The 12,779-nt window shown below is 36.0% G+C and overlaps 1 protein-coding gene across 3 annotated transcripts in view; it reads right to left on the bottom strand.

Annotated features, from left to right (window-relative positions):
- Positions 1-3,680: 3,680 nt before the first annotated feature.
- The window catches only part of SYNJ1 (synaptojanin 1), a 706,257-nt gene continuing 697,158 nt past the window's right edge, over positions 3,681-12,779 (bottom strand). For all 3 annotated transcript variants that reach the window (XM_078658404.1, XM_078658402.1, XM_078658403.1), the window contains one exon: positions 3,681-4,785. In XM_078658404.1, the coding sequence (XP_078514530.1) occupies positions 3,946-4,785 (840 nt within the window). In that variant the 3' untranslated portion in view covers positions 3,681-3,945. The remainder of the gene's footprint in view (positions 4,786-12,779) is intronic.

Raw genomic sequence — 12,779 nt, 5'->3', positions numbered from 1 at the left:
TTGCCATAAATAAAAGTTATTATCAAAACTTGTGTATTTAAATACAACATGGTTCTTTGATGCCATTGAAGAAATGTTTAAACCTTAATATCACAACTCATGGTTTTTACTCCAACAGTTTGGAAGAAGCCACAAACCATGAAGGAACACAGGGATGCATCTGTGTGACAATAACAGATACACAAGGTGCTTGTGACAGCTTCAATATGCTATATTTTGTACAGAATGGATTGCTCCAGAAAAAAAGCATACAATATCCCATTAAGAAAAAACAAACAGCTCCTGAAAATAGGCAGGGAGTCTTTATGTATCTAGTTCATTAAATTAAAGCTGGTATTCCATGACAATAACACTGTGATGTTGTTGTGTATGGCTCTTACATGAATGAGGTCAGTGGCCAAAAAAAGTTTCTTCTACAGTGGTCACATCAAATCCATGGGGCACAAGGGGCCTTCTGCAAGTGCTTTTTTCAAGACGACGGTGCAGGATTCAGTCCTCGAATGTCCAGAATAGAATTCAGCAGGCATCTTTTGCCCTCAGAGAGCCATTAAAAGACTAACTTTAGAACGTTTTACCTTCCACAAACTCTTGAGAGATGGGCTCTCAAGACAAATAGTTACAGCGATCCTTTGTGGAAGAAGACTCTGTAAATGGTCACTATCTGTGCGGCTACTTCTTCAAAACACCCTGGATGCTTAATATAGTAGGAGAAATCAGGTACAGTTTTGATCCGACACTACCCTCTTCAAAACCTATGTGGAGCTGCAGGGCTTGATCAGTACTTACAGCATAGGCCATGCGTTGTTCAGGGAAACACAGAGAGGTAAGAACTTGAAACTATAAACTGAACATATAAAATTGACACCCTGAACTATTAGGCACAGTCTAAGCTATAGTGTTCTGGGTTAGAGCGTCCCTAGTTCTGGTGACGACAGTGAAAACACCCCACAACTGAATGGTGGTCAGTGATCCAGAATGCTAAACCTTATGACACCTTAATGTGAAATTTAGTAAGCATTAAACCAAAATTGCTAAGCATACACGGATCCTGACACTGTATGTTCCTAGTACAACACGTCTCAGCCTTTACAAAATCCATATTAAGACATGGAAAGCGAAAACCTTTGCCGCTATAACATTTCCTATCAGCATATTTGACGCAAGCATAAGCATAAGAATTTAGACAATTTCCAATGTCTGGATTCAGATTAATTTGTTAGTTATTTCTCTGTCGGCAAGTTCATGAAGCAAGTGCCCCGGCGTAATAAATATTGAAGTGTGCGTTTTTTGCCAGAGCCTGGCCTTTTATTTCTTCAACTGCTGATGGAAATCATTGGCTGATAACTCTGCACTATTATTTAATCACTCCTTACACAAATCATTATGATGTGATTCTTCTAGAAATACAGCCGCTTCCAAGTCTTACTCCTTCCCTTTTGTAGTATTTATGATTTCTTCAGAAGTTTAGAGGATGTAGCGTGACACCTAACCTAATACTGTAACCAAACAAATGTACTGCCTAAAAGTTTGCGAAAAGTAACTCTAAAATTCTTGAAAAACTGTCAAAAAAATTGAAATGAAATTTGTGGAGGTAGCGGTCAACATCAGCTCAGACAGGCTTCAAAAAAGTCTTCTCAAGCCAACTCAATTTATATCTCAACTTTGACTAAAACAAAGAGATTTTCTGGCAAGAACAATGTTCATGTGTGTCGAACATATACAGTCTCCACTAGGGTGGGCATCTCATCAAAGGTAAGTCTAAAATTGTGCTATTAAACTGCCAATCTCCCGTCAATCCCCAAATCATACTCCAAAACTGGTTTCTACACTGTTCCACTGAAGATATAGAGTCAAAATACCAGAGCTCAAGGCCTAGCGCAACTGGCCATGTGTGTAACCTTAATCAAATGATCTCTTGCCACTTTTATTCAGTGAATTTCTTTTAATTTTCTGGTTGCACAGATACTGGTCAATGCCGTTATAAAACACTATGGTCACCATGAAAGAAATCCTGCTTTTCTAATGATGCTTCTCCACAACTCCTTATTGCCATGCACCTAAGATACTGAAATTTGGATTACATATACCCAAGACCCCAGTAGCCCACACCTGTTGGGACTTCTCTGAATCAGACTCAAGAGAAATACATTTGATCATCACAAGTCACCTTCACATTGCTAAGACTGACATTTTATGCAAAAGGAATTCATCCTTCTTTGATGCATACGCAGCAGACTGACTTCGGGTATACCACTGTCAATTAAACTATATATATATTTAAGGCAGATTGTTTGTGGAAAGCAATTGGTCACTGCCAACATTTGACATTTTAAATTTGAAAGTGATAACCTCGCCAATCGAAAGATCTTTGAAGTATAAAATCTATATTATTGAAAGGTATGGTTTAATTTTTTTTAATTGTTGTGTATCTGCTTTCGATCAATGTCACTCTCAAGCTCAGATCTTTAATGAGAAGGATGTTACCAACAATTAGATGCCTCAAAGTAGTGCAATGGTCAAGCTTCATTGAACCTGCTGCTTACGGTCTCTATAATTGCAAAATCTTTGATGGTAGAGATGCTTTTCCAAATTCTTTTTGGGTAACTTGGGGACTGATCTCTTAATTCTTATTAATGCAGAATTCATTTTTAAAGTCTTAAAAGTCATATCTGCCATGCTCGTGAACAATGAACTTTTAAAGGCAAAGACATAAGGAGCAACTTCTCCATTTAAAGTTCTTAAATGAGGAATTTTTAATTCCTTTGTTATTTTTTTTTTTCTTGGATATAGTAAACTTTCTGAAACTCTCAAGAAGGACAAAGACAAAAAAGATGTACCTGTCTGAAGTCTGAACTAAAATGTTTGAGTAAAAAGGAAGAAGGCTTCCACAGGCAAGGCATTTTTGGGGAAGTGATGTCTTCATGCTTGGCTTCCATAACAAGATAGCAAAGTCTCTTATCTTATGTGGATAGAGAGCATGACAAACTCAACATATAGGGGGTAACTAGATGCCTTTTAAATGAGACTCTTGAAAAATGCAAAAATCTGATGAAGATGCAAAACAAAGATATACATAAGTACAGCACAACACAGTAAATGGTAAACTTGCAAAACGGAAAAAACTGACAGTCTCACTGAGAGGACCATTGGTCATCAACAGAAAAAGGAAACGGGGTGTAGGACGTTTGCCCTTCTGTGGCACAAACATAAAGAGATCACACCCTTATAGTTCATGCTGTTTCATTACATTTTTCATAAATGTTTTTAAGGCTGAGATATCACTTTTTTGCACATTGTCCTTAAATAAATAAATAGAGCTTTGGTAACCTCCCTTTCTAAAAGAATTATCAAAGAGGGATAGGTGTGGCTGAGAAGCTGTTAAGAATAGTTTACAACTCTCAGTGTGTGTACTTACACATACTTTGATATTTTATATATCTAATATAAATGCAGGGTTTGTATGAAAAAGTGTGATAGAAGGTCACTATCTCAGCCAACAAGTCCTTTTCTGCTAACATTTGTCTGTAAAACCCTGTAAAATGGTTTGTACACATCACTTTAAATACTCTGACATTTACCTAGAAAATACATACTTACTCAACGTTTTGTTATACCTTGCTTGTGTTTAAAATCCCACCCCCAAAAAGAAAATATTTAACGGTGTAATAATTTAGGATCACTTATTTTAATCTATTTTAATTCAAGATAAATATATGTTTGTATTTCAATAACTTTGGACATCTTCTGGATGAATATTTCTGACCAAGATATATACACATTTAATAGTTTGTTAATAAATATAATGAATTTGCCTGTGCATGAAACATCATAAGGATCAGTGCATTTAACGATTAGAAAGCATTGCACACAGTATAATTCCAATGCCTAGCCATTCTTTCAAAAGTGACACACCTTCAAACATTTGTGTGGGTTTCCTTTTCCATTCTATCTATCAGTAAACTCTTGTGTAGGTGAACATTTGGGTCCAAATGAATTGGAAGACTTTGTTGGGAACCTAGCGCTGGTTGTTGATCTTGATGGAATGGGAGGAGGTGCAGGAGGCCTTCGGGCTGGCAACGTCTTAGAGGTGAAACTTCTGTTCCAGTCATTGCCAAAGCTAAAGTCTGATTCAGGAAACACATTAATGTGCATGTTTGAGAATTCTGTTGATCCCTCTAGCTTTGTGGGAAAAAGTTTACTGAACTTATCAGCATTGTTGACAGTGATTTTTATATTGGAATTGACATCCTCATCTTCAAATGTTACCCATCCTTTTGGTTTTGTACTTTCAAACACAGATGTTTTGTTTAGCAAATTAAATGTGTCCATAGGTGGGTCCTTTGAAGCCGGAGGTATTGTAGAGATAAGGAGTTTATCAGATATGGCTACATCTATAGATGGTTCAGTAGCTACTTTAAAATCGTGGGTTTTAAATGGGTTTCCAGAACACACAGATCCTGCAAAAGAGTTTGCACAACCAACTTCAAAGTTTGTTTCACGAACAAATGGGTTCTGAAAGATGTGTATATTTTCCTGTGATCTACTGTGATTTACAGTAAGCGGCTTTGTTGGCACAACACCTGTAGCATTCAATGTCTTGACATTGTTTTGTGTTGTTAAAGTAAATGCAGATAGCTCCAACTCTTTAGAAAGCGGAACAGGTGAGCAGCGCAGAGAAGCCTGATTCCGCGATGCAGGAAGCAAGTTAAAGGATGGATCTTCAAATGGAGAGCTTCTAAATCTTGCTTCAGGATTAACACCATTAAAACTATCATTTTCTTTGATCTGAAATGAAAAGATACAGAAGTTGCTGATATATAATCTATCTTACGACACATTACATTTGTTTATCTAAATGTAGTGCAATAACATGGTGAGTAAATAAAGACATGCTTTAATTCACAGGAATTAAAAAATTAGCGATGGTCCACAGGAAAGAGTCTAGTCTACAACAGCTTGTACAATACCACCAGAACTACTATCATTCTCACCGGAGAAAGTATTGATGGATACACAATACCAACAATGTTATGAGAACACTGGGATTTCACAGCTGCAGAATGGTAAATCATTAGAATGCATGAAAACATTGTGACAAGAAATTGATAGCAAATCTCATATTTCATACCACATACAACAATGCAATACTCTACAAGACAGACATTTGTGAGAAGTAATGTGTTAGAGAAGTGGTTTAATTTAGTGGTTAATGAATTGGTGTACAATCCAGAAGATCGATATTTCAAACCTTATTTCATCAAATCACTATCTCCCTGAGCAGTGATTCCCTGTACTTTGACTGGGAAGTGCCATGGAAGAGAAAACAATATTTGCATCAAACAGTCCATGTACTCAAAGTCAATAGACTTCCTCTCATGATCGGTGTATGGGGAGTCTGGCACCACTTACTTGAAGGGAATGTAACAGTTCCTTAGTAGCTTTTAGATATGTATAGATAAACTACTTTGAGCTATCTAGTACACATTTTTAAATTCAAACAGTGAAAAGTAAAATATTGAAACAATAATGTGTAAGTATTTTTTACCATTACATGAAATGTAGTTGTGATATGAGGGAGTTGAGTCTGTTCCATAGACCATTTCGCGAAACCAGTGAGTCTCATAAAAATTAATAATATTTTTTTAAAGAAGAAATAAGTGCAGGGGTGTGTTTGATGGATACTATGGCTATCAAGTGTGGTTTTCGGTCAGAAATTGTTAGTCCTGTCTAGTGGTTGGAGCTGTAAATATTACAGCATTTATTTAATCTTAGTGGACGAGAAAGCTTGATTTTTTTTATTTTTTTTATAATTTAGCTTTTAACACAAGAATTACTAAAATAAGGTACAATGTATATCTTCAGTGAATGTAAATCTGTATGTAAAAACAAAAAGAAATGATGGTGTGATAGTTTGCAGTTTCAAAAGTTTAGTCTTCAAGTGTGTATATGATAAATACGCTATGTGTTGGAAAACAAATATCTTTAGTTTGGAGGTTTCTAAGCAACAATAAATATCTGAGGCAAAAAGGCCAAACACCTTGCATTAATTTAACAATAAAAATATGAAGATATCGTGTCAGACACGATAAGGTCTGCAGAGAACAAAACGCTTTGGATGCAACACAGTACGGAGCAACTAGAATTGCCCTCACCACCTTCCTCTAAAATTCAAGAAAAAAAATGGGTTTGAGCAGTCCGACAAAGAGAGATTAATAGGGATTAATGTGCTCCCATGAGCTCCAGGTTTTTAAGACTAGATTGTGTCCGAGTGAATCTGCTCCTGGAGCTGGAAAAGCGTCCCCAAATGTGACAAAAGGACCCCATCTGATGTCTCTCTCGCCAGTTAATTCCTCACTCCACAGATGCAGGGACGATTGAGAGATTTAAGTTGTAAATCCAATTTGGAAAACACTGTATGAAAGACTAAACAATCAGCACTCTAGGTTGAGAAGAGTGGGTGAAACTGAATCAGTTGGACTTCGATATGCACATTAGAAAAACTGTTACAGAAGGTAAGTACTTGTTCTTAAAATGGATGCTTTTTCTACCAAATTCTCCATCTACTCAAAGTCTTGTCTATTAGTAAGTCTTAGCAAATACAGCTCTGAGTGCACATTTAACAGAATACCACAGGGACGGGTTCCGCAAGACAAGCCCAGCACCACAGGACCAAAACAGACTTTAATTTCAGAATTCGTACTGAACAAGAAATGCTTTTAGAAGAAATGGATGGAAGCCCAAGTGGCCACTAGCCAGATGCTAAAATAATGGATATATGACGTTACCACGCGTACTTTTACAACGCATACTTTTACAACGCATTTTTTACCACGCAATTACTATTACAACGCATGTTGTTACAACGAGTACTATTACAACGCAATATAGCAGAATAAATAGAAAAGTACTATTACAACGAAAACATTTACCACGCATACCATTACAAAGCAAATCAAATATATATTTTTTTTATTTTGTACAATAAAACCTGGAACGGGATGCAGGGAAAATAGGGGTTTTGGGTGGGGAAGTGTATTAAAAAATGTAAATAAAACTACAACGTAATAACCAAATATCCGACCTTTTTTTTAAAATTAATACTCTAGTATTAAAATTAATACTCGAGTATTTAAATAAATACTCAAATTTTCATAAAAATGGAACTTATTACATACAATTACAACGCAAATCAAATATATATTTTTTTTATTTTGTACAATAAAACCTGGAACGGGATGCAGGGAAAATAGGGGTTTTGGGTGGGGAAGTGTATTAAAAAATGTAAATGAAACTACAACGTAATAACCAAATATCCGACCTTTTTTAAAATTAATACCCGAGTATTAAAATTAATACTCGTGTATTTAAATACTCAAATTTTCATAAAAATTGAACTTATTACATACACAACAAATCCAGAAAAAAATTATACTACATATATATTGAAAAAATTATCATTAATAATTTAAAGCCATCAAATTCAATAAGAAACGTACTGTGAAACAATCGCCATTTTTAATAAGTCAACCGATAGTCCTACAACTATTTCAATCAAATAATACCACAACACTACTTACAAAATGGATGCCAAAACGGAACGAAAAAAGCTTTTTACATATCTTTCAACAAAGTTTTAAAATCTAAGTTTACACCCATATCCAATGTCATGAAAATAAATGAAGGACAATTTTATCCATAGAAATCAATTTAAAACCGTGGGAACCAAAACTTACAATAATGTTATATCTATTATAATTATTTTTAAAATACTTTAAAAAGTCATATAAAATATTTAAATTATATATTATTTTTATTTAAATATTTATAAATCAAATAATTAATTTAATAAAATTTTAAATTAAAATAATCTTCAAAAATGTATTACAATATAATTTCCATAAAATAATAATTTACATGTTTAAAAAATTAAATAAATAATTAAAAGATATAGTAAATACCAATATATAGATACACATATATTTTAAAAAAAATATTACTTAGCATTCATTTTCAAAATATATATTTTTTAATTCATGTATTCATATATTAAAACATACTTTACAAACAATAATATTTTTTATTTTTAAAGAAGTAATAATTAAATAATTATAATATTTCACAATTAATATTTTTTTATATTATATTATAACATCATTTCTAATCAATAATTAATAAAATGTTTAAAAAATAATAAAAAAATAATTAATATACCAAATAACAATACATAGATACTCATATAATTTTTTAAAAATATTACTTTGCATAACTTAAAAAATTAATCTTATAAATGCTAAATACTCAAATATTTAAAATTGTAATTTTTAAAAAATACTAATAAGACATAAAAATTAATAATTTTTTATATTATATTATAACATCATTTCTAATCAATAATTAATTAAATGTTTAAAAAATAATAAAAAAATTAATTAATATACTAAATAACAATACATAGATACTCATATAATTTTTTTAAAATATTACTTTGCATAACTTAAAAAATTAATCTTATAAACGCTAAATACTCAAATATTTAAAATTGTAATTTTTAAAAAATACTAATAAGACAAAAAATTATAAATAAATTACTTTTAAATTAACACTACATTAACAAACAATAAACATACAAAATGCGTTGTAAAAGTATATGCGTTGTAAAAGTACATGCGTTGTAAAAGTATGCGTTGTAAATGTATGCGTGGTAAAAGTACTTGCGTTGTAAAAGATGCGTGGTTATGGTATTGCGTTGTAAAAAATGCGTGGTAACAGTTGTATACCAAAATAATCATTGTTCAAAGCTGCGACATAGGCCCATCTCCTTGCAGAAAGCCTTCCTGGACACCTTCTTGGAAATCTTATGGCAAAGTTTTATGCAGAACACAATCCATCTTGAAATTGCTTGTTTGGAAACGGACTTGCCCTTTTTTGCACAAAGATGAAATGTAGGAGCAGTTTGAGATCAGAAGTAGAAAAAGCATCCATTTTAAGAACAAGTACTGGAGAAGTATGGCTCACCGATTAGAGAGGCCGACCCTGAGGCAGAGGTCTGGCCCGGGACCAGGGTTCAATTTCAGACGTGGCAGGGTCTTGGGCTCAATGTCTATGGACTTTTTCATTCTCGCCTTGGTGCCTACTCTAATCATGGGTCCCACTCTGCAACTCTGGGCAATAGCTTGTTTAATCTCCACAACGTCCCCGAAAGCGCGAGGATGCCTGGCTTCACCTTGGGGGTGCCCAGTAGTGGGGATCTCACAGGGAAAGCCAGGAAGGGTTCCACAGCGGTATACAGCGCCAGGATGCCTGAAAGGTGATAGTGCGCTTTACACGTATACATACATTTACAACCGCTCTCCAGGGTACAGCCCAAACACTAACAAAGGGCATGTGTGGTCTAAATGGGATAAACTTCCCTCGTAATTAAAGGATGCAAGGAGGAATACATAATGCGAGTGAGACCCTAGTCGGAGATGACCTTCTGAGTCTACCTTCGGAAGAAGTGAAGGTTTAACCCACAAAGCAACCATCTACTAAGAACAAAGTGAAAAATTTTCTTATTGTGACTGCTGCTGGCATGAGGAGGTTAATAGGCCTGAGCTGGGCCTCAGATTATTTCAAGTATCTGGGCATAAATTTGAACAATTAACATGCAGAAGACCTAAGGAGTTACTGTATCACCCGTTAAGCTGGACATGGAATGCTGGATTACCCTGCCTCTTTAGGTGGCAGCTCAAGATGATTTTGCTTCCACACTTGATTTACACCCTCCAAATCTATCCATAGGACAAATTAATCTCCTTCTTTCAGACACTGCATTTGTCAATATTGACATATCTTTGGGCAGCAGCCTCGTATAGCATTCCGTAAATGTGTGTTCTCCTTGTCGGGGGTCTAGGCCTAACTTACATCAAACTGCATTACTGGCCGACCCACATAGTACCAATTAATGACTGAAGCTGGGGTGTTTCCGTCCTTGGGACTTACTTGGGATAACCAAATTCGGGGACATATGGGAAGGGAATTACATTAGACCATTCTTACACTTGTAGAAGTATATGATATGCAACACTCGCAATTCCATAGATACTTACAGCTTTGTAATGTCTTACAAGCTAATCATGAGCACCTATAGGCCCTCCCAGAACACAATCCCTTGAAGACCCAAATAACCATCTCCACACTAGAACGGGGTTGCAGATCTAGACTCCGTTGTAGTCAATACTCCCAACTCTCTACTGCAGCTGCGAGACAGATGGGCTAAACATGTGGACTCCCCTGGCAGAGGGCGATTGGATTTAAGTGAAAATGGCCCCTCAGATTCAGGCGATCTCAATGCGCTTGAGGCTCACTCAAATGAAGTACCTACATAGGGTATATTATAGCCCATCTAGGCATAGCAAGATGAAGAGGGGCCTTGATCCTTTATGCCTCAGATACAGAGCTGAACTAGCCACCAGATACACTTGATTCTCACTGAGGTTGTGGGATTGTGGGCAGAACAATAGTTCTTGATCCAATGACGGCAACCAGGTGCTCATGAATGAGGTGGGGGTTCCGCACGCTACAAGACTTTTGGTGGCTATGGGCCTATTGGTTGCAAAACTGGACAAAGCAAGACACTGATGTTCTAGCAAAGCCCCCTATACAAGAATGGATTAATGGCATGAGTTGGTGCGCTAGGGAAGAGGTCCTGGGGTTGTCCTCGATCACACAATAAAATATGGGGAATGAGGTTGAATTATTCTCAATAATCCAGCTATGTACATGTGATTGTAATGCATGGGTGATCTATGGTTACTGTGATTATCATTCGGTTGACAGTACCTATATGGCGATGTCCTATGATTTTTCTTTTCATTTCTGTTGTTAATATAACAGTGAGAAACGGTGTTATCCCCGTGCACTCAATTTTTGGTTGAAAAATTTCTTGGTAGATGCTTAAATTTGATCTGGTTGGCGCTGCATTCGTCACACGTAGTCTGACCGTGCCTTTTGAATGACAGTATGTGGTGTGGGTAGAGTCACCTACCCACCAGAATGTGCGCTCGATAAATGATGAAACAAATCAGTTTCTTCACGAAATTCAATTTATTAACTTCAAAATTGAACTCTCTCCAATAGTCTTTTTTTAAATCCAATGTTTGGTTCAACAAATAGTTGCATGCATAATGACAATCTTATGGTGCAATCTTCATGATTTTTTCAATGCTTTAGTACACCCAATGGATTCCGGGTCAACAAACAAGGACCCTTCGTCAGGGGTCTGTGTTGTTGTGCATCATCACTTGAACATCCAAAAACGCAATGGTTTCTTTTTCGATGGTGTGTGTAAATTTGATGCGATCGTTGTGCATGTTCAATGAGATGATGTTCTCCTCTAATTGTTGTCTGGAACCTTTCCATATTAGAAAAATATCGTCAATGTAGCGTTTAAACATTACGAGGCCTTCAAGCCAAACTTGATTGTGTAAGATGTGATCGATCTCGAATTTATGCATGTAGATATTGGCGTATGAGGGCGCCCCCCCCAAAGCCCATGGATGTGCCGTTGCATTGGTTGAAAAATTGTCCCTGCCACTCAAAATAACTATGATACAATGCGAATTGCATCAACTCCATGATGAATATTTTCTGTGGTTCTTCCAAATCACTATTGAGAAGGCTCCATTCCAATGCTTCGATGCCCTCACTATGGGGGATGGATGTGTACAATGCAGTAACGTCTATTGTGCATAACCAATATGTGGTATCCTTTTTTAGTGTCACATTTTTTAGTAGATTTAAAAACGCTGTAGTGTCTTTGATGTAAGTCATACTCTTCTGAACAATGAGTTGTAAAAACTGATCAACAAATTTCCCAATGGGTTCGGAGATGGAACCGCAGGCCGAAACTATGGGTCTGAATGGAGGATTAATTGGATCCTTGTGGATTTTGGGCAACATTTACAGTTGCGGTCTTCTAGGGTATTTCATCTCGAAGAATTTGTGTGTCTTGTGACTAATCCAGTTCATTTCCAGTGCATGATCGAGGATTTTTTGTAAAATCCGTTGGTACTCTTGAGTGGGATCAGACTCCAAGGGTTGATAAATGTCTTCATTGTGGACATGATTATTCACGCTATTGAGGTAAAATTCAGTGTCCATCACGATAAGTGCACCACCCTTATCAGCCTTCTGGAATGTTAAACTCTTGTCTTGGCTTAAGTTCTTTAAGGTATTCCATTCTTTAGGGGACAGGTTGCTTCTTGTCGCTTTAGTGAAAGATTCATTGAACTTCAGATAACACTGATCTCTCAAAAGCTTCGATCGTTTTGTGCGAAAAAGGTGCACAAAAGTTACTCTTGGGTTTAAAGTCTTTATCCCATGTATCTACTACCTGTGTTTCTTGAGCGTCCTTAAAGAAAAATCTTAACTTCAAGGTTCTGAAAAATTTAAATAGAGCTATTTCAGTCTCAGCTTGGTTAGAACGATACGTTGGAACAAATGTAGTCCCTTTCTTGACAATTTTTTTTTGCGCAGTGGTGAGATTTTTTGAAGAAATGTTTATGATTAAGTCGCTTTTGACATCTGACTCCTCGTCCTTTTGGCTATTTCTTCTTTGGTTTCTTTTACCCCTTCTTGTTGTTCTTCTATTGTTGGTGGGGCATTGGCTGCTGGACTTATCTCTAAAAAAGCCGGTTGTTGGGTGGTGTGGCTTGTGGATGGTTTCACTATGACTCTGCTGGCTGTATTTACCGGTGCTCTCGATTGGGCGATATCAGAGTCAGAGACTACACTTTCTT

Source organism: Lissotriton helveticus, chromosome 8 (genome assembly GCF_964261635.1).
Source record: "Lissotriton helveticus chromosome 8, aLisHel1.1, whole genome shotgun sequence".
NCBI lineage: Eukaryota > Metazoa > Chordata > Amphibia > Caudata > Salamandridae > Lissotriton > Lissotriton helveticus.
This window is presented reverse-complemented; position numbering and strand designations above follow the sequence as displayed.